The 26,293-nt window shown below is 38.6% G+C and overlaps 1 protein-coding gene across 1 annotated transcript in view; it reads left to right on the top strand.

Annotated features, from left to right (window-relative positions):
- The window catches only part of LOC146320936 (dolichyl-diphosphooligosaccharide--protein glycosyltransferase subunit STT3B-like), a 102,453-nt gene that overhangs the window by 59,899 nt on the left and 16,261 nt on the right, over nt 1-26,293 (top strand). Inside the window, exons 4-9 of the mRNA XM_084725892.1 lie at nt 1,915-1,980; nt 5,262-5,361; nt 14,313-14,411; nt 15,932-16,078; nt 19,171-19,219; nt 22,085-22,239. Of these exons, the coding sequence (XP_084582018.1) occupies nt 1,915-1,980; nt 5,262-5,361; nt 14,313-14,411; nt 15,932-16,078; nt 19,171-19,219; nt 22,085-22,239 (616 nt within the window). The remainder of the gene's footprint in view (nt 1-1,914; nt 1,981-5,261; nt 5,362-14,312; nt 14,412-15,931; nt 16,079-19,170; nt 19,220-22,084; nt 22,240-26,293) is intronic.

The raw sequence follows: 26,293 nt of genomic DNA on the forward strand, positions 1-26,293 counted from the left end.
CATTTCTGGAAAGGAACCCCAGACCTTGCAAAAGTTCTCACAAGACTGATCATTTTAATCCGAATAATTATCTTTCCATAACCCTAACCAAGTGTTTTCTATCTCCAAACTGATGCAGAATTGAACCACAGTGTGCCAACTGCCATCTGCAGTAAATAATACACTGACTATTGATAAGTACCTCATAAAACTCTTTCAATTTTAAATGATCCTTTAAACAATTCCTTTAAGAAATATGTGAAGTTTAGCTGTGTTGATTTCATCTACACTAGTTGACATTTTTTGGCAATTTTTCTGTCACCACCTGTTGCTCTGACTCTAGCACAAAAAACATTCAAGGTCTCCTTTTTTTAGTTTGGCCTTCAGAGTTATGATTTGAACTTTTGTTTTCCCAAATGGGGAAAAAAGCTTTCAAAGAGCTCAAACTGACTAAATCTGGGATGTGTAGAGATTCAGAGAACCACACCAGAACCTCTCGTAAGCAGTTCATAAATTTTCCTCTCACTAACCTTGTCTCTGTCTTCGACACAACAGCTCTGATATATACACTGTATGCTGCTAGCCCAGCATCAAATGACAAGACAGACAGAGTTTGCAACTAGCTGGTCATGTATTGCAGATTTAGAATGGAACATAATTGATTTTGACTATAGTATGTTTGGGTAACTGTTTTATTGTGATTTATTTTTGTTAATTAATTTGTATTTGTTGCATTTAATTGTTAGCTCCTCCTTGTCCAGGTCTCTCTTGTAAAAGACTTTTTTTTTGTCTCAGCGGGACGTCCTTGTTAACGTAAAAGTATTAAGTTAAAGCTTTATAGTGAACTTGATAAAGGAAATGTTAGGACAAAGTGCCCTAATGGCACACTTTATGTGATCCTGTAAGGCTGTGTTCATTTAAGATGTTTTCTTAATAATAGCAACAGATAATTCAAGTTGCTCATATGTTTCATTTAACCAGGGTGATCTCACTGACCACAGCATTAGTCCCTAATTCATGGTACACATTGAAGTCCTAAAAATGTTCATGTTGTTATTCTTCAGAGATGTAACATATGACCTTTTTTCTTTTCTGAGCAGACTTTTTTCCTTTAAGCACACATGTAAGCATCTTTATCTGGTTCTACAGATTTATTCATCACACTGTGGTCCTCAGTGGTTTGTGCAAGTGGCTGTTTGGGCTAATGTTATTCTCAGTGAGCATGATCAACTTTTACATTTCATACGCACCTCTGAGATTTAAAGAAGGACTCCACTACTCCGGTTACAAGGCCCTGAAGTCACTGTTAATTAGTGGTATGGATAGATGGGGAATAGCTTAACCTGGTTTAAAGATGAACTTTAAGCCTTGATTTTCAGCAGATCCTAAATAAATCACAGACATATTGCATGTATACACACAGGGCTTTGAAAGCTCCTACTTGATCTGAGACATGCTTGGACAGAAGAACAGTCTCCAGTGAATGCTTCTCTCTCCCTCTCTCATTCACTCTCCTTCAGCTTTCATTCCATCCCCTGCCTCCTTTCATCCACCACATCTCATTGGCTCAGCTCCTCCATTTATCCAATCTCATCCAGCCAATAGCTGAGCCTCCCAACCGTGCCTTCGTTAAGTCAGGGCTCGTTAGCCTCGTTAAGCTCTCGTTAGCAGCTCTCGTGCGCTGCGCAGGGGATGGTAAAGATGTGTTGGAACACGGTGCTCTGCTTTGTGCAGGTCATTAAAGAGGAAACATGATGAATAATTCAGGCAGTCATGTTGGGTAAGCAGCAACTGAGCAAATCCTCTAGGAAAAATGGTGAACAGAGCAGCTCAGCTTAATGGAAACAGTTGATGGAGATTTGGCACCCTGTGTGTGTGTGCGTGCGCGCAAGTCTTTGTGTGTTGTTGGTTAATGCTTTCCTATACTCTCTGCAGGTGAAGTCAGTGAAGACAGGATCAGTCTTCTGGGCCATCGGATGCTGCCTGTCCTATTTCTACATGGTGAGAACACACATAAAACAATGTTTATGAGATCACACAATGGGTCATGTGTGAGTGTGAGTGAACAGTGGGGCTGGAGCCTGTCTACAGCCAGTCCCACATACTACTGGACCCATCACACTTAACATTTTTTGTGCACATTTATGACTGTATACTCTAGGACCTCTCATGGCTGTGGTGACTCACAATTAAACAAACCTTAAAAAACTGTATGGACTGCTGACTCCTAACTCTTCTTAACCAGCCTGTAGGGGCCCACAAGACATCAATGACTGCTAGACTAAAAACAAAGCTTACCTACTAGTCAGTTGCAGGACATATTTTGGCCTTTGTCCTGGATGAAAAACTGGATCAAAAACTGACTCCTGAGAAACTGATACTGGTTAGTTGTTGGATTTAAATTCAGTTACTGGAATAGCCACAACTTACACTGGAACATATAGGCTCTAACTTTTGAATCAACAACATCAAATGCATTTTGACTTTCAGCTTTTGTGAGTTTGCAGATGCACTTATAAAATTAAACAACTGTATAAGGAGGCCTGTACGTAAAACAGGAGAGTCTGTGTTTCTCTGTGAGAAACTTTCAGATCTTCTCACAGCAGAGTGAACAGGTGAGGGAGGAGAGGTGGACAGACTGATCTCTAATCAATCGCGGATGCCGTCATCCTCTCGGACTGATTAAAAAAATAAAAATGCCAAAATTGGTGACAAACCAAACCTGGGTGTCCACATAAATAAAGTCTTTGTGTGAAACACTGCAGAGTGTAACATCATGCTGTTTACAGACAGTCTGCTGTCTGTAGTTTGACAGACAGACAGAGGGTCGTGTTTAGAAGGGAACCCTAGACCCGCGAAAGATCGCGCGAGTTTGATTATTTTAGTAGAAATAACGAACCCAATTCTCACGAGAGTTGTGCAAATAAAGCGTTACCTTCTAGACACGACTGAAAAAGGTGCGCAGCTCCAAAAATAGAAAATCATGTCATGTCTATGTTTTTAATGTGGCGGGCCGCCATAAATAAAACACTATTCACTGATCCACAGAGTCACTGAAACACTGATCACTGACCTGCTGTGATGGAAAAATACTCACATTCTTTACTTAGGTATTTTTACATTGTGGTATTAGTGTTTTTACTTAATTACAATTCAAATATTTTGCATGTTATTGTAGGACTATCAATTCCTTCTGAACATATTCAAGGATTTATTTGTCACATGCTTGTAATACTAATGCAAGACATGTAGTGAAATGCAGTTGATCGCTCAGCTTATAGTGTGCAGGGATGTATGTGTGAATAAATGAGGTGTGTGTGGCGGGGGGGGATATATACATGGAATATGTGTAAGGAGAAGGGAAGGGTGCATGATAGGGTTCGCGTGGAGGAAGGGCGCCTGTCTTCAGATAGGCCTGTTAATTGTTGTTGCTGATCAGGCCTAACACCACTGTGTCATCAACAAACTTGACAATGGAGGTATTGCTGTTGTTTGCTGAACAGTCATGTATTCAACACACTTTTTAAAAAATACCGCGGTAATACCGAAAACCGTGATAATTTTGGTCACAATAACCGTGAGGTTAAAATTTCATACCGTGACACCCCTATTATATATTCATTATATTGTTGTAAAACTGCCCGGTTGCCTATAATGTCCTAAATAAATAACAAAATGTTTAGCCTGAGAGGTTTGGACTTATTGTCCCATTTATTGTTTCCTTATTAAGTTTAAACATTAAGGTAGACACAAGATACTCATATGCAACCCCACTATGCTATTCTATGCAGATTAAAGCTATGATATGCAATATTAAAATGTCTAAAACTGCTCAACATATTATGTTATATAGTTTGTTGAGTTGTGTACTTTGACTGTCTCAAATGTTTCCATCAATGTTCAAATGCAGATAGATCAGTAATTTAGTCAAGGCAGTGGTGTGTTTCCTGCTAGCCGTTGCTAGTTGCTGGTAGCGTGGGATCATGGTAGTAGTTTTCTCAAACTGCATCTTTTGTTTTCATGTGAAAGAGACACTCAGTGACAGAATTTACATAATGTGCATTTAAATCGAACCATGCAATACAAAAACACTCCATTAAAAACCATTGCAAACATCTATATAAGAAAACTTTATTCAAAACTGTGCAAATCTCCACTGGTTGCATCTGGCAGGTGTGGTGGCATTGCAGTAGGTGCTTCACCATCTGCTCCCTGCCAGAGATCTGCACTCGACTGTGTGCACTCTTCCAGTAAAATGTTGTTCATAGAGGATTTTAATTGACCACATTCATGTCCAAACTAACACTTTACACTCAACCCCAATATTAAACATCATAAACCAGAGGGAGATCAACATGTAAATCTCACACTCACTCTGAGACACAGGATACACAAGCTGTTCTCACCATGCCACTCACAGATCATCTGCACATAAGACTAACCTCAATTTGCCTCACATCACCGAAAGCCCGACAAAACAGATCTTCTGGGGAACCTTTTCCCGTTACCCACCTGTCAATCAGCCAGACTGATGAATCTGAGATGAATCATTTGAACGTCTCGCGCTGTAAACTGTGAGTCTCTCCTTTGGCAGTCACTGACCGCCAGGGAGTTACATGACACTTGGAGACAATAAGAACAAAGCTCAAAAAAAGAGGAACATTTGTGTGTCTGTTGTCCAGACTATGTGTAGACCTGTGGATGTGTGTGAGCCTTTGAAGATTTTGAAGACTGACAGCATAATCTGAATGGCAGTCTTAACAGTGTTGCTCATAATGGTTTCACAGCTTTCAGGTGGACTGTGTGACTTTGCTCCCTACCTCCTGTTGCTACCCATCTCATTATGAGTGTGTGTGTGTGTGTGTGTGTGTGTGTGTGTGTCCGTGTCCGTGTGTGTGTCCGTGTCCGTGTCCGTGTGTGTGTGTGTGTGTGTGTGTGTGTGTGTGTGTGTGTGTGTGTGTGTGTGTGTGTGTGTGTGAATAAGAGAGAAAACACAGTCACCCTTCAGTTCCCAGCCCACAGGGACTCGTGGGCTGGTTACAATACTGATTATCCACTGCAGTGGAAAGCATTGCACAGATTCAGCGGGGATCAAAATCCCATTATGACAAGAAGCAGTAAACTAACTGTGCATGCGTGACTGTGTGTTTGTGCGTGCAGGTGAGCATGTGTGCATGCATAATCAAAATAATTACACCCCTCCATTAATAATTATTATTGCTAGAGCTTCTGAATTAATAACAAAATGTGCTCATTAAACACTGTGTTTTTCTGTTCCACAGGTTTCTGCTTGGGGCGGCTATGTGTTCATCATCAACCTCATTCCTCTTCATGTATTTGTCCTGCTTCTCATGCAGCGCTTCAGCAGGAGAGTGTACATAGGTGAGATGCAGCACACACACACACACAAACACATACTCTCATACAAACACGTAAACATGAATACTTTCTTTTTTGTGCACATTAATTCAAGGGCATAAACAGATGACTTGGGGGGTTTACAATTATGCTCATTTGACATTCCGTGTAACACATCGAGGATAAACAAAGGGCAAGGTAACTATACAGTCGGCTGCTACACAGATACACACACAGACACACTCTCTCTCAAACAAAAGATGTATTTTCTGTACTTCTCAAAAGACTCCAAGCCATGCACATTGATGTGGGAGCTACTACACAGAGTAGCTTGTTATTCTTCATCATATCTGCCCTGCTTAAACACCATTGCTGATAATTAATACCATCCCTACCAGCTGATGTTGTGTCTGTAATTATACAGATATCAGGTTTACACAAATCCCCCCACAGAAGGGCAGAAGGGATATGTGGTAAAAGTTAGAGAGATGGAAAGTGGAAATGCAGGCAAGGGGAAAAAAAATGAAGTGAAAAAAGATGAAAGGCGTCCTCCCTTCAAAGAGCTCGCCTCGTCGTGCACCCTGAACTCGCCTCACTGATCATGAATCGAGTCCTGACCCCGGGCTCACAGCTCCCCACTGATGCCGCAACATCATGCCTTTGTTACATATCCAAATCAATAGCCCGTGCATACAGTAGCAGGTGGAGATAATGACATATCAAGTCTTGAATAGTGCACAACTAGGCGAGGTTAACTTTACAAGAAAGCCCTGCAATGAGGAATCAAAGAGAACCCACACTGACGACCGCTTGAACTTAAGTACAGAGCAGGAGAGAAGACGATAGATGAGAGTGGGTGACTGGTGGGTTCTACATTCTCCAATAGGATTATTGGTAAAATAAATAATCTATCATCAAGCTAACTTTTCCATCTTCCACCACCCTCACCTCCCACCTCCCCTCTTTTGTCTGTGTCTCTCTGAAGATCAGCACTGTACATTCTGCCTGCAGCAACACAGTAATTGAGTTAGTTCAAAGTTGTAATAGCTCACCTTGTTCTGTGATGCATACCTTGTACTGTGATTCGATGTCCAGCCCGTGACCCACTGTCACACACCAGCCTCCTCTCGCTCCATCTCCTCTGTCTAATAAAGCAGAAATACAGTAATGAAATCCAAATGGAATTTCATTATCTCATGAGCAGTGTCTCCTTTGCAGCAGAACAGAAAACTTAAGAATAGAAACTCCTCTGATAGATGCCTCCACTCTCCAACGGGCTTCAGCTTGGCTGCTGGTTCCCGGTTCCAGTCCAGGCCCATCACATCGCTCAGCGTCTAGAGAGCAGGTGCTATGTGCAACCTGCGGGGACAGTGGAACAAGCCAACACCGGGCCCCTTCATCCATTACAGAACTGTGCTGCCTGGCATCCAGGAGCAGGACTAAATGATTAGATTAGACTTGATGAGAGGTTTTTGGAGACCATATATCATCATTTTTTTTTAGTTCAGAGGCAGTTCCAACATAAGATGCTGGCATCTTTAGCTAACTGCCTAAATGGCAGAAATGACCACATACAGTTAGTGCCAGCTTTCACTTTATATCAACAAATCACAGTGGAGTGGCCAAAAAGTGAATGAAAAGCTGGGGAGAAAACAACCACATTAATTTGACTGGCTGTTAATGCAAATTCAGAGGCCAGTTTAAATGCATAAAATAGGAAAATGTTTAGCTGTCAGGAGCCCAAATCCTTTGGTCATATATTGTTAAGACACTTCATTCAGCTGTTTTGGTACTATCCATTCTAAAAGTAGTGATTTCATAGTAGGAACCACCACTAAGACTCTTTTCTGATTCACTTTGACCTACGGACACAATTGACACACATGTCATTTACTCACTAACATCATTAACTGACCTGTGATGAAGTCTGGCTGCTTTTACGTGCCTGTTTTCAACTAGAGGGAGGCGTGGTCTCGGTACGTGACGTATGGTTGCTCTCATTCATTTACCCCTTCATCCCCTTTCTTATTAGTCCATATTAAGATTGTGTGTGGTTCTCCATGATTGATTCTTGCTGGAGATAGTTCCAAGTAGAAAAAAAAATGTCCAAAAAGTTCCAAAACCAGTGAACAGGCCTCCATCCCTGACTATAATCTTCTTGGCTGCGGTTAAGCCTACCAGCCAGACTTAACAGGCTATTTCTGTAAGGGGAAGGTGGGATTCATCATGTAGAAGATGTACAGCAGGTTCCATTGGTAACTGCACCCCCATTAATCCTGCAAGGGTACTAATAACCCTCCTAAAAATCTAAAAACCCCTGGACACTCCCATACAATCTGGATAAAAGAGCCAGCAGTTCTTTGGGAGCAGGATGAATAATATAGGGAGGTACCAGTCCCATCTGATGCCCAATTCTCTGTGTTATAGTGATGTGTCGGTTGCGAACGATCCGGATCTTAGAGCCGGCTCTTTGAAGAGAACGACGGGAATCGGCTCTTGATTGGGAGCCGATTTTTTTTTTCTCCTCTTTTTTTCTGTTAAAGTCGCGCATGAGTGGTGGCGTGTGTGTGTGTCCACACTGAGTAGAAGGGGAAGGGGAGGGGTTACAGACACACAACACAGTGAGCACATGAACAAGTGGGAGGGAGACGAGAGAGAACATGTGCTACAGACAGAGACAACATGCTTGAAAGGTGAGAAAATACACTCGTTTGAGATGACCTGCGCCTCGCCTGGAAAGTAGATGAGATCAGGCGGCCACAGCAGGAAGTAGAGATGAAAATCCACAGTCAAGTTGGACAGTTTTCAACAGAGAATAGGTTACCTGTAGTCTGCAGACCACGATCATAGCTGAAGAAATAAAGTGCGTTCTTGATCGCTGATTGAAGTTAAAATAGAAGAGATCCCCCTTCTGATACATGTAACATCTGTTCTTTTATCTGCCTTGTTAAACCAAGTCATATATAAGTCATATATATAATCTTTATTATTGTCAGACAAAATATCTGCTTGTTGACAGATTAAAACTTCATTGCACAACAGAAGACTAATATATCCAGTGTTAAATATTACAATTACACAGAAAATTAGTAATTAATATAATATGTGGTGTTTGTTGTCAAAATTAAGCACTCTGCTTAATATTGTAGTACTCTCCTCCATGTTGAGTATATTGAGTGTATAAATAAAGCCATATAAATAATAAACATTTGATATAATGTATGTTTTTTACATTAGTAATTCATTTTACATTATTTTTGGTAATAAATTAATTTGAGCAACAAAAGATCTGAGGAGCCACTTGGGAGCCGGAAGAGCCGGCTCTTTTTAGGGAGCCGAGCCAGAAGAACCAGCTCGCTAAAAAGAGCCGGAATTCCCATCACTACTGTGTTAAATATGCTCTATGATAATATTTTAAGTGTATATGATTGGGGTTTTTTGAAGCACCAGTAACATTATTTCAAATTGTAACCTAATCTAATTCTTGTTTTAATTCAGACATTTCCCGATCACTTTTTCAGTCAAATTTATCATAGATATAAAACACTATCCATCTTAGAGCACTTTGTAGCCAACTTAAAATGCAGCACTTTGTCTCAGTCAAAAAGTACATTAATTGAAAAGAGTTTGGAGGCTAAAAGTTTGGCAAAAGCTGTAGTGTTTCCACGGCCATAACCACTAAATGTGATGTCAAAAATATAATTATCTAAAGAAAAATCTTTTTACCTGGCTAATGTACTGCACTGTAATTTTGTACACGCAGCCACTTCCTACATGCCATAAATCACTTAATCTTATAATCTGACCCGGTGGCAGGCATTAACAATATCTATACAGAAATAGTCCATCTTCTCGCTGTGTCTATCAAAGCCTGATATATTAAGGACTTAAGGTCATTTATTTGTCATTTTCCGTAGTCCAAGTTGTCTTTCTTTGTCCCACAGAGCTCCATTGTTGTCCAAAACACATCAGTGACATTCCCACAAACACACACACTGTAGTTAATTGTGACTTGGTCCCATGTACACAGTCCTGCTACCTGAAATACCCACTATAGCACACCCAGTGTGTATTACTACCTGGCTGAAAATGATTGTCAAAACATTTCATTTGAATTTGTGGGCAAAATGCCCAATAAAGTTGAAGTATATTTGTGAAGTTTTTTGCTGAACTTAACTATTCAAAAAATTGTTGCTGTCCAGTGAAAAACATCTTTAAAATGTCAGCTTTTCAGGAGCCAAGAATTAGTAGAAGTGTCTCAAGTCATAAAGGAGCGCTCCCTCCACCAGATTTGGAGAGAAGTGTTTTTTACAGGACAGTAACATCTGTTTTTGTTGTAACAGTATTATAACAATATTATGATAATATCATCCATCTTTGCTCACTACATCTGAGCGTTTCTTACTTTCAGGTGTGTAGAAACTAAATGAACATTTTTTTAAAATGCAAAAATGTGAAATAATTGTGAAATTATTATGTGAAATGAAGAATCAGTCGACTTGGGGCTGAGAGCCACTAACAGTGTAGTGAACTCAAGAAGTATTGAGAGACATACGCACTGTTGTTTATGGTCTCCTAATGAGATTTGTCGACAATAACAGAAAAACAGTTGTGCCTTGAAAGTTTGACACAATAAATAACATTGCAACACACGGTTATATCACCCGACTGAGTTTTCTTGGTTGTCATGGAGATGGGTCCTGGTTCAAAACAATTATGTAAAAGAAAAATATAGAATAATGCCAGTCTGATCCTGTGATTTAACCTTCATGCATTAAACTGTCAGAAAATCTTTTATGTTTCCTTATGTAAGTGTTGAAGCTCTAAGGGTTCTTTCTTTATCTTTGTCAGTTTCAGTTTCAAGAGACTTTAATTTTAAGAATTTAGGTTGGATACAAGGATAAAAGGTGCATTCTTAATACGTGTACATCACCACTCTTGTCATAACAATTTTTTTGTGTGTATTGGCTGTTTTTGACTGTTGAGCCTCAGAGTTTCACTCCTCCAGTGTTTGCAGTTTAAATCAAGCACCTCCAGCTGCTTCATGTTCGGACACTGTCTGACTGCAAAGTGTTCTTTGAGATGCAGTGCAGAAACATCACTGCAGTAGCAACTCACCTTCAGGCTCTGCAAATAATTACTTTAGCTCGCGAAATGCATTGAATATACCACTGATCTTGTATACACTTACAGGATTATTATTTGCATTATGACAACACTGTTATGAAACAATGTATAAGAAGTATAAAAATACTATATAATATATAATATAAGAATGTATAAGAAATGAGTTTAATGACAGAATTAGAACAGAAAAACTGAAAGTTTGTAACCCACTACAATTCAGAGGAAAATATCCAATAATAATCATCATAGCAAAGGATACCTTTAAATACATTTTTCTAATAATACAAATGTGCTTTTATTTAAATGACTTTTTCAGTGGAGGAATTGAGTATTTTTACTGTGGTATTTCTACTTAAATAAAGTAAATACTTAAAAACTCCAGTGCCACTGGAATTAGTGTAAATATGCATGTAATTACAGTTAAAGTTTAAAGCTGTAATTCCACTGGTAGTTACCAGGTTATTAAATATGATTACAGTACAACAGCTTTGCATTAAATGGTATCTTCAGTTTTCAGTTGACATCCTGTTAGTAGGGATGCATGATAATAGGCATGCCATTGGTACTGGCCAATAATGGTTTTAAAATTAAATGTTGTAATGGCCTGAAATGAACGTTTCTGCCGATATGACAGGATGATAAGATGATGCTTTAATTATGTCCATGCAAGTGTTGCTCAGTGTCAGCCATGCGAAAAGGAGCCAAATCACATTGATTTAACATTATAAATTTAATTGGCCATCTTGAGAGCTGTCATCCTGATCATTATGACAAGAAGAACAAAGAGAAACGAGCACCAGTGGAAAAAAAAACTTGTCAGCTATTGCTTTCTTATTTTGCCCAGTGAATGTGTACATTTTGAAAAGCTTTGTATTGAGTGTCTGCATCTGCCAGTGGCCCATCTTGATAAGAGGAGGCATACTAATATGTTAATTCCACTACAGGAGAGACTTGACGTTCTCTGTTATTAGGTGGAAAAAAGACATGGATGTATCAGTATTGGCATCTGCAAATGAGTTGGAAAATACTAGCATATCGGATATTGGCAAAAAAATTCAATATTGTGCGTCGCTGACTGTCAGCATGGTATGATTCAACACCACCGGTAATGAGTTGAATCAAAACCTGTCTGACGCAATTGTCAGCAAAAGCTAAATATTGTAAGTTTCTCAAAGGTAGCAGCAACTTGGTGCATTTGTTAGTGAATAAAGGTGTTTCCTTGGATTTATTTACCAGAACCATTCTTACAAAGCAGGCTGCACCAGGCCTTTTTTTTCTTCACTCTGGCATTCCTAATTATGTTGTCATCATCAGAGGACAGCCACGGAAGGAGAGAGTGATCGAGTCAGAGACAGCACAACCTTGGATCTGCTGCTTTCATATGTTAATAAAACCATGTGGTCTGTGGGGCTTCATGACTGTCATCTCTGAAGGAATGCAGAGGAAGGAGTGAAAACACATCGACTCTGATTGGATCGCAGAATATTTGAACGGAATATTTTTTCCCCGTTGTTCCCTCCAGTCTTATCAAGACGATGAGCTAATCGTGATCCAAAATCATTTGAAAGTACGTGTTGCTCCAACAGAACAGCAGGCTACTTTCACAGTGAGACACACATCTTTTGGTGTAATACCAATAATAATCATGTCTTCTTGTGAAGAGCAGTGCAGAGAAGAGAGAGTTGAGGTTTGATTCTATGCCCAGACACAAATTGGCGCAGACTTTTTTTTTTTTCCCCCCCACACACACGATTCCCTTCGGTTTGATCTGATGAGGCTTCAGCCTTTCAAATTTATTTTAAACGCAGCCACAGATGACGAGCAAAGAGTGGAGATTAGAGTCCTCGCACTTATTACACAGCAACAACCACATCATCATCCATCCCTTTTCTTAACGTGGAATAATTCCATTTAATGATCTGCACTAAAAATCTAATGATTAACTATAAATTTTGAGGAAATTTCAGCTGTTGAATACCAACACCATCTTCAAGTGAAGAAGAACCTTGTATTTCTTGTTTCTGCCTCATCTTTTCCCACCCGCTTACTTTTCTGTCATTAAAAGAGGGAATCTGGGATGTTTAGAAGCCTAAAAGAGCTATGATCACCTCTCAGTTATAATTCCTGTTGTTTTAATGAAGCATTGCAGTAAATAAACTCTATACACACCCGTGGTCAGACACAGTCAACTCATGTAGCTAATTAAAAGGTTTCTAGCCTGATTCTTTTCTGTCTACCTTTCTCAGCCTTTGTCTCTAATAAGACTCTGTAGCTCGGTGCAGAGAACTAACCCTTTTTATTTGATGGTCTGTGCCGTGGCAGTATTGGCCCGGCAGAGCATGTTTGGGGGCTTTTGTTATTGAAGCTTTGTTTCAGTGCCTCTGACCCCCGAGGGCTTGTTTGAAACAGCAAAGAAACTGTGAGTGTTCGCAGCGAACCTGCTGTCTGGCTGTGCCGCCAACTCCCAAGCGTGCAAATCATTTGAACTCTAAAGCTTAATCGTTCTTAGACTGTCAGTCATGATTTAGGCTAAAAAGGCATTTTGTTCTTGTGTACTGCGTCAAGGACTTTTTGAGGTTGTATATGCAAGAGTGAAAAAGTGAGAAGGGGTGGTCCCTAGAATCACTAACACTGTATGCTTCAATGTCCTACCTTTCTAATCTAAATCTTTAGCTTAATTTATCAAACTGTGACATTGTCTTCAATTTAGTAATATTGTAAAAATGTCCCAAATCGCACAGCGCTCCTCCCTGGGGGTTTTGGGAAGGTGGTCAAAAAATTAGTTTTGATGAGCCCTGTACTAAAACTCTCAATGTTTGCCTCAGTGTCCAGAGTCCATATAAAAAACCTGTCACAGGCTAAGATAAATATGTATATTACAATGTAGTGTGTATGAAAAAATTGAATTATACATGACTTTACTGTCAGTATATATTAACCATTGGCTATCCTACTCCCTAGATATCGACATTGGACATTGGAAAACCCATATCAGTCGATGACTAGGCAATATTATAATTTAGTGACTGTCCACAAATCTCTAGAAAAGACCAAAACCAACAATGTTTTAGTCCGTCTCTCAGATCTTTCTGATTTCCCTACCCTGCCTGTCTTTAAGCCCATGGGTACCTGAAAGTCAACACTGAGGAAACTACTTTCAAACTTTAGTTCATGAAACTCCATCTTAACTACTCTCAAAATTTACCTTGTTAGACTGCTTTCAAAAAGTAGTAGTTGTTGTTCAGTTACATCCAGCCTACATAATGGGAACTTATTACAATCTGACTCTCACATTGTTGCACAAAGGTGCAACTGAACTGACAATGAATGAAGTGCAGGTGTGTTTGATTTAGAGAATAAGGGGAGGCCAGTCATCCCTTAACCACCTCTTAGATGTGTCTAAAGGAGAGGACAGGGAGTGATTGTTGAGGTCGAAATGCTAAATTTCTAAGGAAATACATAGTATTCGACTGTGACATCTTGGTCACAAACCATAAGTGATTTTAATCAAATAGTAGGTGATTGTAATTATTAAATGACATCTGTGGCATTGTGCCATGTTGTATGGCAAAAACATCATGAGAGTATTGAATATGTAGTCAGTAATAAACTGTATTACACAAAGTCGTAAACTACTGAAAAAGCTACTGAGATTTGAATGTAGTTAAACTACCACCAAACCACTGTAAACTGTAGTTACACTGGAAATGGAACTGCATGTAATCAGTAACACTCCAGCACTGGTGCAAATGATGTATGTCAGGATTGAGGTTTATGAATGAAGTAGTCAGTTTCAGTAAGTGGTAGCTTGTCTTTCACTTGTCTTATCTGCTTGTTTCTCTCTCCAGCCTACAGCACCTTCTACATCATCGGCCTGGTCCTGTCCATGCAGATCCCATTTGTGGGCTTCCAGCCAATCAGGACTAGTGAACACATGGCCGCAGCAGGTCAGTGGCCAATAACCTGTGGTCTGGGTGGAAAGTGGAAAATAGCAGTGGAAGCCAATATGTGTTTACTGCAGCTCTGCGGTGTAGATTTTCAGTGCAAAAACATTCTTTTTTTATACTAGAAACGACACTTAACTTTTACTATGAAGACTAGGTTCTAATTCACGCAAGTGATAGTGTTACATACATGAATTCAGCCAGTATTGTTTTTAAAATAGACTTAAAAATGTGAGCCTATCTGTTTAAGTATCTTTTTTTTAATTCCCAGTCAGTACCATATGGATACCTGCTACCAAATTAGATCCTTAAAAGCAATCTGTGCATGAGCCCTCAAACCATAGTATGCCATGATGATGAGTTAATCTGGGAGCATTCACCTGAGACTTTTCTCATAATGTCAGCGCCCACAGCAGTTTGGCTCTGCCAGTGTATCTATCTATCTAACAATGAGAGCACAGTAGAAATAAAGTCAAAGTGCAGACTCAAATGTTATCTGCAGAGATGCCTTACATCATCTCTGCAGGTAAACACTGTAGGTAAAGTGGATGTTATCTATTTAATTGTTGATAGATACTCATTTCATTTTCACCAGTTAAATGCTTTTAATGTATAGCTGCAGCAATAAGAAATGTTTGGTTTGCTTCAGCAGCAGTCTCAGAGCCCATTGGCTATCATCTGGTGACAATTTAGTATTCTGAATTCATATGCAGATATCTGTTTATAGAGATTACACTTACAAATACAGCATTTTTCCATGAATGTCGGCACAGACACCCAGATCATACTGCAGAGAAATAAATATTTCAACACTGAGCCATAGAATTAATAATTTTTGTGTTACCTCATTCAGAGATAGTGACTGAACAGATATTTATTTAGATGAAAATCTTAGAGACTGCCATTTTAAATATGCACCAATAACTTGATTGACAATACATTAGAGACATAAAAGCAAAATTATTGTTTGATTTTTTATTTTTGTAAGCAAAAATCTACTGTATTTTAGAGCTGCCACAATTAATGAATGAGTCAGTTATTGAATTAATTAATTAATATTAATTAATAAATATTAATATTAATTAAATGTTGACAGTTTTTTAATCATTTTGAGTCATTTTTTTATTTCAGCTTAAATGTGAATATTTTCTGGTTTCTTTACTCCTCTCTGACAATAAACTGAATATCTTTGGGTTGTGGACATAAGAAAACATTTGACGATGTCATCTGGGGCTTTGAGAAACACTGATCAACTTTGTTTCTGGACCACCAAAACATCTAATTTATTAATTGACAAAATGACAGATTAATTAATGAAAGGAATTGTTACAGGACAGACTTGAAAGATGTATGTCCATGTGCTCGACATGTTTGGACCTATTTTTCAGCTGACTAGATTGTGACAGGATTAATTAAGTGATTAATTGAGAAAACATTCGACAGTGAAAATAATCATTAGTTGCAGCCCTACTACCTGAGCCAAAGCTCATATTTCAAATGTTGTTTGTGTTGTATCTCTGCAGGTGTGTTTGTGCTGCTTCAGGTCTACGCCTTTCTGCAGTACCTGAAGGACAGACTGACCAGGCAGGAGTTCCAGACTCTGTTCTTCCTGGGAGTCTCTGTAGCAGCTGGAGTGGTTTTTCTCTCTGTCATCTATCTGACATACACAGGTGGGTTCACATTGTCTTTGAGAAGGATGATCTACTGAATAGCTCTCCAAAAAATTTTAACAGCATCTTTACTTGTGGTGTACAGTCACACAGTAAAAAACTGGGTATGCTACATTCAGCCAAGTTAGAGAATTTGCCGTGCAGATATAATGACTAATATAGATTTGCATTTTCAGTTTGGTGAGGAGAAAAAAGAAACATTCATGCACCGCTGTGTACATAACAGCTCTACCCCGGAAAAGCTTCACATGTTTTATGTCAGATTGTTTGATTTTACATCGACTGGCTGGTTGTACATGATTAAAAACATGTGCTCCGGGTGCCTACAGTGTTTTACATATTTCCCAGGAGTCTTTAAAGAACTGTGGATCGACTGAGATGGTTTTCATGATTGGTTCAGTTATACAGTGTGTAGCTGTTATAAAAATCACTGCTGAGGGGAGAATGACAGTGGAATGAGTAACAGTTGTCGTGATTGTATGACTGTTTGGGATTTGTTTATAATATGAAGCTTATTTTAGACAAACATTGAAACATTCACAATCATTGATGATAGCAATTTTCATGATGGATCTGTTACTGCTTGAGGGATAATAGGCTTGTTTTCTACAGATGAGCTGGATCAACAGTGGAATGAAACTGAGTAGGTGGCTAACACACGTACACTCAGGGAAAAAGCACCGCATGAAGCTGGGCAGACACTGTATAGATTAAGCACAATTTTAGACCTGAATTGTTCGCCCTAGATCATTTTTAGAATTGGGCCGAATCTCTGCCAGATCAGGCATCATTTGAGAAGGGACAGGTCGCCTGATCGATTACCTGAACAATCAATTATCTGGCTGTCAGACAATCATATTGATTTCTGGCAGGTTGGATGTTTTGTTTGGCTGTCTGCAGTTTGAGGAGTCCCACTTGGCTGCTGTCAAAATATCTGTAGTGGGCTTATTTCAACATCACTTGTGTGATATTTTACAAGTTGTAGCTAAAACTGTACTCTTAAGACTGCTTTGATATAAAGCTGTATTTCTCTGTAGTACAGACTTATTATCTGCATCTGTGGCTCTGTATTATTTTTTTCTTCTTACTTTTTGTTCATAGAACCACACAGAGTAATGCTGACTCTCTGTCTTAATGTGGCTGTTTGGTTTGAATAAATATTTTTGGAATAGACCATTTTTATGTCCAGTTTGAGCAGCATGTTGTGGTCTGTCATTTGATCCAAACCACCAATAGAAGTTGCAGGAGTGGTTCAGATTATTTGAAGTGGCTGGTTCACCCCCAGTTAGGAGAAGCAGAGAGGAGTAACAGCCTGAAGCAAAGCAATGTACTGCTGTGGACTCGGTCAGCTACAAAAGGTTTTTTAGCCACTTAAAAAAGATTGACCCCCCAAAAAAAGTACTTTGCCATCAGACAGCCTCTTCTGATGTGAAACTGCCATTATAAAAGTCAAATATGGCTCTCTCCAAACCAACCGTGGAGCTGCTGGTCTCCCCCTGTCTCCATCTGTTAAGTTTGTTTGTGTTATTGTGTGACTTCAGACTTCAGATGATAGAAAATATGCTTTATTCAATCTTGCTTGTTTTCCCCTGTTATTAGATTAATGATTGTCCTACCCCGGCAGGGATAAGACAACCATTATGTAGTTTATACAGCAGCATATGTGGTTGTACTTGATTGTTTAACTTGATTTCATTGAATAATACCTTGATTACTAATTTTGGTTATATTATATTTTAAAATGTATCTATTTCATTATCTTTTATTTGATGAACTTTTGCTGTTTACATTATTATTGTTAATTGTCTTGTGAATGCAAATGTGCTTTGGCAACATGTGTGAAATGTCTTTTGTGTCTTTTATGTCTATTAAATCAATTCCAAACTGTTCCTATAAAACACCAGTCACACAACCTAAACAACCAGCAATCCCTTTTTTTCTGCAAGGTAAAATGACTGATTTCACCTATGGAGTTTGGTTGGTAATAATTGACCTTGATTCCTCGATATATCAGGCTTTGATACACACACACAATACCTGCACTTCTTAGTAGGATACATTCATTGTTACTTTTGGTCTCACAAATGTTAGTGTTATTTTTAGAACTGTCAATTATGATGACTGGTCGATCAAAAGAAAATGCCATCTATTTTGATCAATTTTCAAGCAAAAATATCAAACATTTGCTGGTTCCACCTTAAATATGATGATTTGCTGTTTTTTTTTTGGTCATTTGTGATAGAAAATGAAAAGGCTCAGGATTTTGTGCTCTGGTAGATTGTGAAGAACATTTCCATGTTTTTTAGACATTTAATAGACTGAACAATCATGAAAGTAACTGATAATGAAAATAATCGTTAGTTGCAGCCCTGGTTGTAATTTTACTTGTTTACTATATGAGTATAATTTTGACTATATGTATTTTATTTGAAGATGGCCCTCAGGAAAAGTAGTGGTTCCCAAGGCAACAACTAATGGGCATCTCAATAAACAATAAATAATGAACCAGCCTCATACTTTAAAGTGGTGATTTAGTGTTTTGATGGTGGGGTTTTATAGAATATGAGACAGTCTGCATCCAAAATAGCCTGAAGTCATAATATTGTTTGGTCACCGCATTACAGAGACATTTGGCTGCTTTGATGAGTTTGGTCACAGTGATGAAACCACTTATCGAAATGGTGGAAATGTTACATGTAAAGCAATAGCTGGCTGTGATTAGAACCAGCCATCCAGTCACATCACACATCTATCATCAGAGTGTGATAGGACCACCTGCTGGCTACCTAACAGCGGTGATTAGTTTCTGTGTTCTCATTTATCATTGCACGGACAGCTGGTTGGAGAGGGCTCATTACAGCCACTCATCGTGTGTGCAGCGCTGCAACACACAACAGCACGAACACATGTTACACAGGAATCATATGATCGATACATGAAGGAGGAATGTTGCAAAGCAATTATGCGTTTCAGCAGCCTGTGACAAAATTCACCAATCGCAGTCCACAGCAGTGTTAGACAGTTTGTTTAAATGGTCTTGTACATACAGTCGAACTGACTCCATATGGATTGTGTGTGTGTTTCACCTTCAGGGTACATTGCTCCATGGAGTGGACGCTTCTACTCCCTCTGGGATACTGGGTAAGTTTTCACAATTGATGTGTTGTACTTTTGCAGTGGATTTAAAGTACCTGACAGCAGTGCTGATCATTAATTAGATTTAAATTATGTACAGCAGTACATTTACCTATAAATCTGCTAAACTGTACAAGACAGAAAGTGGCTGGGTGGGAGTTTCATCAAAGATTTATTCCACCTCGTCTACCGGTTGATTTACTGTGAGGTCCAACTTTTAATTTATTCAGCTTTAGTCCATCTCAGAGCATGTGTTTAATAAAAGGTCGAGGGAATAATGATTCTCCTTTCTTCTTTACCTATTTTTACAAAAGGAGATTACTTTTCCTTTAACCTCTTCCACTCCACCACTCCCTGCCATAGATCCATTTTTGTCTAAGGGAGGATAGGGGATCTTTAGGGAGGCAGCAGGAGATATCAGGTCAACAGTATATGCAAAATAGAAGTCTAAAGCTGGGGACCTGAAGATGAATTTGAGATGCAGCTCAGCACATTTTGTCAAGTTTTTCCAGCCAAAATTCTAGCCACCTCCTCCTAAGTCTCAGCTGGGATGTGTGCAAGCAACGAGTGTGCTATGTTACTTACACATTCACTGTGTCCAATAAACAAAACAAACTCACAAAGTATTAAACAGAAAAAAACATCTTCTGAATCCAAGTTTCTCTCTTTTACCAAACTAAGACACACTTTTAATTGCTTGTTAACTTGTTTTGTAAAATACTCTTCATTCAAACTTGACAGAAATACAAAATAAACCTCATCCAGACTGTCTTGGTCTCGCATTTGTCCTCAGGCTCTGTGGGTGTATACTGTGCCAGTGAATGAGGGTGCGTCATGGAGCAGCAGCTCTCACTTTGCAGACTATTAAATTAGCTAAATTAAATGAGAATATTTACACCAAAATACCACCCAAAAAGACAAACCGGCAATGGACCAATAGCTGATATATTCAGCCAATCACCCTAACCCACTGCACACACCTGTTCACTATCCATTAAAGCGTAATTGCACTTTTTGTACAGTTATGATCACAGACTCTCTTCATGCCCCTACACTCGAGTTTTGAGTGTAATTCATTTGCCAAAAAGGGACGAAAAGCAAAATGAACAATAAGCAAAGTTTAGATGTTTTTGACTGATAGTATTTCCATTTTTCTATTGATATCATGATGATATGTTGCAAATTATTTTAGAAGCCATAATTGTGTCATGAAAATCTAATCTTATGACAGCCTTAATTGAAGTACATGCTGGCCATTCCCATGCTTTACCATGTCTCATAACTTGTTGCAGCAATTTGGGAGATGAAAGCATTTATTGCACACATTTGGCACAAAATGTAACCATTTTTGACCACTCAAGATATAGTAGAAATGGTCAAAATACTACATTAAGACACCAAGACCTTGGTGAACATGATAGGGAAAATTCATGTTGTGGTTTTGTATCATAACCTTCTGACATTTGAAGATTTCTGTAAGAACTGCATTTTTCAGGAAATGTATAGTGAGCACCCTTGTTCTGGGGATTGCTCAGAGACCCCCTTGTTGTCAGTATACCAAGGAAAGCCATCCAATGTCTGAATGCTCCAGGTCTCTAGTCTGCGGTCATGAAGTTTCATGATGATGTGAGTTCACTATAAGTCATTTTATTCAGTGGGCTTAAGTTTTCAAAAAATGAAATGGCTGCTATCATCACACATGAATACAACTGCAGTGCACTGGATCCACAAGGGTCTCAGCTTTCCAGTCGCATCCAGTTTATGCAATTCCTATACTGTTGAGGGACCCAAGAAATATTAAAATACACTATTTTTAAAATAGGCCAAAATAACACATTTATACTGCAAGCAAAAAAAACATCTTTTTTAGCCCCAAATTGCATGAGATTAGCATAAACCGGGCATATTTGTAAAGAGGAGTCTCTTGGGTACCCACAGAACCCATTTTCATTCTAATATCTTGAAATGAGATGTCAAGGGACCCTTTTGAAAATGGCTGTGCCAATTTTTCCCTCTCCAAAGTGTAGCCTAACTTTTGAGCATTATTAAGCTCCCTTCCTGACAAATTGGTATGGCATTTGACCAATGGATGCCTTACATCAGTTTTATATGATACTGGTATCTTCACTCTAGCCTTAACTGAGTCAGCTTCAGCCTCTTTAAGACAGTGATGTCTGCTGGGGATGTGGACATCCTAGAAGAGTTGAAGAGGTTAATTTCTCAATAAACATTCTCACATTTTATTCAGATATAACAGACAAATCAAACATGCACCAATAACTGTAGCTGTGCCTTGTGTAGCTGCCAAAACGTTTTTATAGTCGACCAGTGAGTCAGTCAGCTCATCACTCAGAGCCATCATAAAATCCTGAACAGATAATGCTGCCATTCTCCCTCCCAGATCTGGGCTTAAACTGCAAGAGTGCAGCATCAGCTGTAAAACTCTAAAACTCTCCCCAAGTGTATGTGCACATATGTTTCTGTGTTTGTGCGCACGCCTGTATATTTTGTTGTTGTTGTTGTTGTTGTTGTTGTTGTTGTTTTTTAGGTAAGTTAAGTTTTGCTGCAGTGCAGTAAAAGGAATGAGGTCATTCAAGATAACTGACATCAGTCAAACGATTTCATCCCACTCTAAATAAGATCTCCCTGTTTTACTATCAGTAAGAACAGTTCATTTCAGAATGAGTAATGTAGAAATTAAAGGGAATAAAATGAATTATTGTGCTTTCTATCTTAAAGGATAAGCCTTTTTACACTAATAATACATTCACAATTGAATCCTTTCATAATAAAGACCTCCTTTGTCTCTTGCGTTGTCTAACTTACTCTTTCTGTGATCTCTCTTCTCTCTGTCTTCCATGTTATCCAAAGCTACGCTAAGATCCACATTCCCATCATAGCATCAGTATCTGAGCACCAGCCCACCACCTGGGTGTCCTTCTTCTTCGACCTCCACATCCTCGTCTGCACCTTCCCAGCAGGCCTCTGGTTCTGCATTAAGAACATCAATGATGAGCGAGTCTTTGGTAAGAGCTGTATCTTGGAAGAAGTTTTCTTTTTTCTTAAACATAAAAACTCCATTATTCGCAAAGGCCATAAAAATTGTCACAGCTGTCTTTTGAACACAATCAGACTGAGATCCAGTATTGAGTATTGAAGGATTGATATTCGAGGCAGCAGTCATTCGTGTGTTGAAGGAATTGTTGTGATGGTGCCGGAAACAGTAAGCTTTAGAAAATAATAAATGAGAACAAGGAGGAATGTTTTTACCATTATAAAGGCTTTTTTTTTACCATTATAAAGGCTTTTACACAGTAGTTGTGTATATATATATATATATATATATATATATGTGTGTGTGTGTGTGTGTGTGCATGTCTGTGATGTGTTTATCTCTTGTACTTTAAATGGTCAAATTTGTTATATTTGTTATAACTATTAACAATGTAGTTAGAACACAAGCCATTACACAGCTATACATAAATGTATATAACATATCAAAAGTAAACTTAACTCAGTCAAAAAGAAGACAGAAAATAAAAATAATAGTGATAAAATTGTTTAAAATAGACAAAAACTAGGCAGAAGCAACATTGTCCTACAAATTGCACATAATAACATTAGTTTAAGAAGTACTTTAAAGTGACCCACAGATGCTCACAAGCAAAATGTCTCTGTGCTGTTTATTTATTTATTTATAAGATCACATTAAAAAATAGACATCTGTGAGGAGAACAAAGACCAAACCAGTGATCATGGATTCTCGCTGTCATGACATTTTTTCATATCTGACACATTAATGTTCCCCAACAGTTGGATGAAAGGGCCTCAAACCCCATCAAAGGTTTCACTGTTCCTTTACCGTCTCCATAGCTTAACAATATCCTGTCATTGGAGAATTTGTTTATTTTCTTTATTTAGCAGGATAAAACCCCAAACTAAACCTTGCTTTGACAATATACCGTGAATTATACATTTAGGCATGATTCATTAGTGTCCTTTGCAAACTTAGAAATTGACAACAAAAATGTCAACACCTGAGGGGTGTACTACAAAACGAGATTAATGGGTTAGTGAGGTAAGTTGAGTCTAAAGCCAGGGTTTTCAGTGTCACAAAGGTGGCTCTCTCTTAACCAGGCTAGATCACCATGGTAACTTACACTGAACTCATAACCTGGTCGGGAACATGTTATGTTCAGAGTTTCAGATTAAACTGTCCATAAAAAGCGCCACACTTTAAGTAATAATTTTCCCGAACGAAGTTGTTAATGGGTGATATTGATTACAAACTGAGGGAAGACATTAAAAATGAAAAGTTGCTGAGCTGTGCGTTTGTAATATCACCAAAGGAAGTCGTATAATGCAGAAATGTAACACAATGTAATGTAACAGCTGCACGAACTGTTTGCATCGCGCTGTCACAGGGACAAATCACTTTTTCCTTCAGATCATATTAACACTTTAAATTTACACAGTATATCATCCACACACTAAAATAACAATGCAACAATTACATACCACTTTGAATACTACTAATCTTTACTATTTAAAGTTGATTTGGCCTAAAATTTAAGTGATCTCCTCATCATGGGACAGTGTCAGATTGACAGTATGTGTATGAAGTTTAACTGTTGAATGTGCAGTTGTCATTTTAGAAATAAACAGCAGCATTAAGATCGCATTCAGTCGATCAGTCATTTTCTGACAGTGTTCTTCTCCTTATTTGCAGCAACAATGTTGCTTTTTGCTGTAATATATTTTATATATTTTCAACAGCTCTTAATTACGACACTTGATCATTTTGACTGAAGTGGGCGGCTTGCAATCGCTTCACTTTGTGTGGAAGATGAGTCAAATGATGCAACAAACACCCTTTTTATGTGAGTGATCAGAGAGTCTGAAGAAGAAAGCCTGGGTTAACAAAGCAAGATGATAACCGCCATTGTGATACCCGTTATCTCTGACTGGGGTTTTATGTTTTGTCGAGCCAGCTCATGCAAAGAAAGCCCGGCTGTGTTGAGCTTCCTTTGTAGTACTCTGGTTCACTTACTGGCTTGTCCAGGTTTGGTTTTCAACTACCTCCTCTGCTGTCACTCACCAGATGGAGTTTGCTCAGTTGTCATTGAATTAACTTACTTGTCATCATGTGACACAAGTATGGAACTTGTATGGAGAGGGAATTGTAATCCTCTGGTTAAAGATGGTCTTTGCACTTTGATCAAAATAAAGTATTTCAGTTTTAATTCTTGTTAGTGCTAAAGGTGATTATAAAGTGAGTGAAACAAAATGATACAGGTCAATGACTGAGGGAGCAGTAATATTTGTATGAAACTAAAACCAGTATTTTCTTGAAAATAATGCCCAAACATAAACGAGAGAGTAACAGCAGTGAAGAGATGGTAACATAACTGCTTTTCAGGCTTATAATATCACTTTATTGACCACAAATGTAGTTGCTTTCAAATGAACAGGAATTTAAACTTAATTTAGTTTAACACTTGGTAGTGTGGTTCTGTATAAGAAATTTTTTAAACAAGCGCGTTTTCAAGTTTGTGTTTTGAGTTCCTGAAACACGAAAGAACCAAACTATCAGCAGACCACCTGTCTTTAGCGTGAACTTGAGTGAACTTACCGATGCTCACAAACATTAGAGTCCGGACCTCTTGTGGTGTGAGAGTTGATTTCTACTGGTTTGTTACGTTGAATTGTTAATTTATTGAACAATTATTGTTGAGTGTTAATTTATTAAAACTCACTGACAGAATATCACTGTGTGATGTGTGCTGTGCTTTTTTTTTTGTGTGTCAGTGAGCGTGTGAATATTGTGATCTTAAACGTCAGCCAGTGGAGAGACTCTGGTTCTCAGCATCCTTCTGTTGCTTTTTCCATCTCTGTTTGTTTGTCTTTTTACAATTTGTGCAACCAATCAAGACCTCAGTCATCTCATTTATTTAGGCTGTCCCTTATCTTGACACAGCGAACCACACACTGTCCAATAAAACTGCACTGTGACAAAAGAAACAGAAGTGTCACGTTGGTCTTGACAGTGTTCATATTCACAGTCAGTCCTGGTAGAAGTTGGCTCTGTGCATGATTACTTGGTTATCTCTCATGAACTGACTCATTTAACATAGAAAGTGCCACAGGAATGTTAAAATGTTTTTCTGTTACGCCACATGACAGTAAAAAACTTCTTCCATCGTGGTTCTTAAGAAATGCATCAAAAAACAATTTTGTTATATGCTTAAAGGGACTGTTCAGGTGTAAGCTGCAGAGTTTGAATATATTGGCGGAAGAGCTGTTTGCCTTTTCTCCAGTATAATGGGACTAGATGGTGCTCAAAGTGCTAAAAAAAAGTATAGTTGAAAAACTCAAAGCCTGTGTAATTGAGGAGTGCTTTGATTTGTCAGCCATCAATGTATATCAGCCAATATTCTTCTTAAATAGTTTGATTGGTGGTCTCTTTCAAGGCTGATCAGAAGAGCAGATCAGATGATGAAGTGGCAGGGTCTGAAATTAACACTTGCCAAGCGCCAAATGCGGGTGGATTTTCAGTTTGGCAAGTAAATCTCAGAGGCTATCTGCCACAATGACGGGTTAAAAAAAAATAACAAAAAGGCTCTAGAGTCTCGACTGCGTTTGGTGCCATTTATGGGTGTGCTGCTTCTGTTCTCTGCTATCTCTGTCGGAGTTTCACATACACACACACACACACACACACACACACACACAGAGGGATAGGGAGTTCAGGATGCATTCAGGTGCACATCATAAACTCTGAAATCAGCATAGCTTTATATGGCAAAGCATGTGGACTCTGATAGGGACTTCAGCATTATTTAGGCTTCAAATAGATCCTATAATCAGTGATCACTATTGGACGATACTGCTTCCATCGATTGGTAGTTGGCCCCAAAAATCCTGATTGTTAAACCCTTTTATACTTAGTAGAGGCTGACAGATTCAACAGCAGCACCCATACATTAACTGACAATATGTGACCGATAACATAATGTTTATTGACATTGTTGTGCATGGCGACCAGGGTATTTTACTTAATCATTCTAATTTTAAATAACA

Source organism: Lutjanus erythropterus, chromosome 9 (genome assembly GCF_056507025.1).
Source record: "Lutjanus erythropterus isolate fLutEry1 chromosome 9, fLutEry1.hap2, whole genome shotgun sequence".
Lineage (NCBI taxonomy): Eukaryota > Metazoa > Chordata > Actinopteri > Lutjaniformes > Lutjanidae > Lutjanus > Lutjanus erythropterus.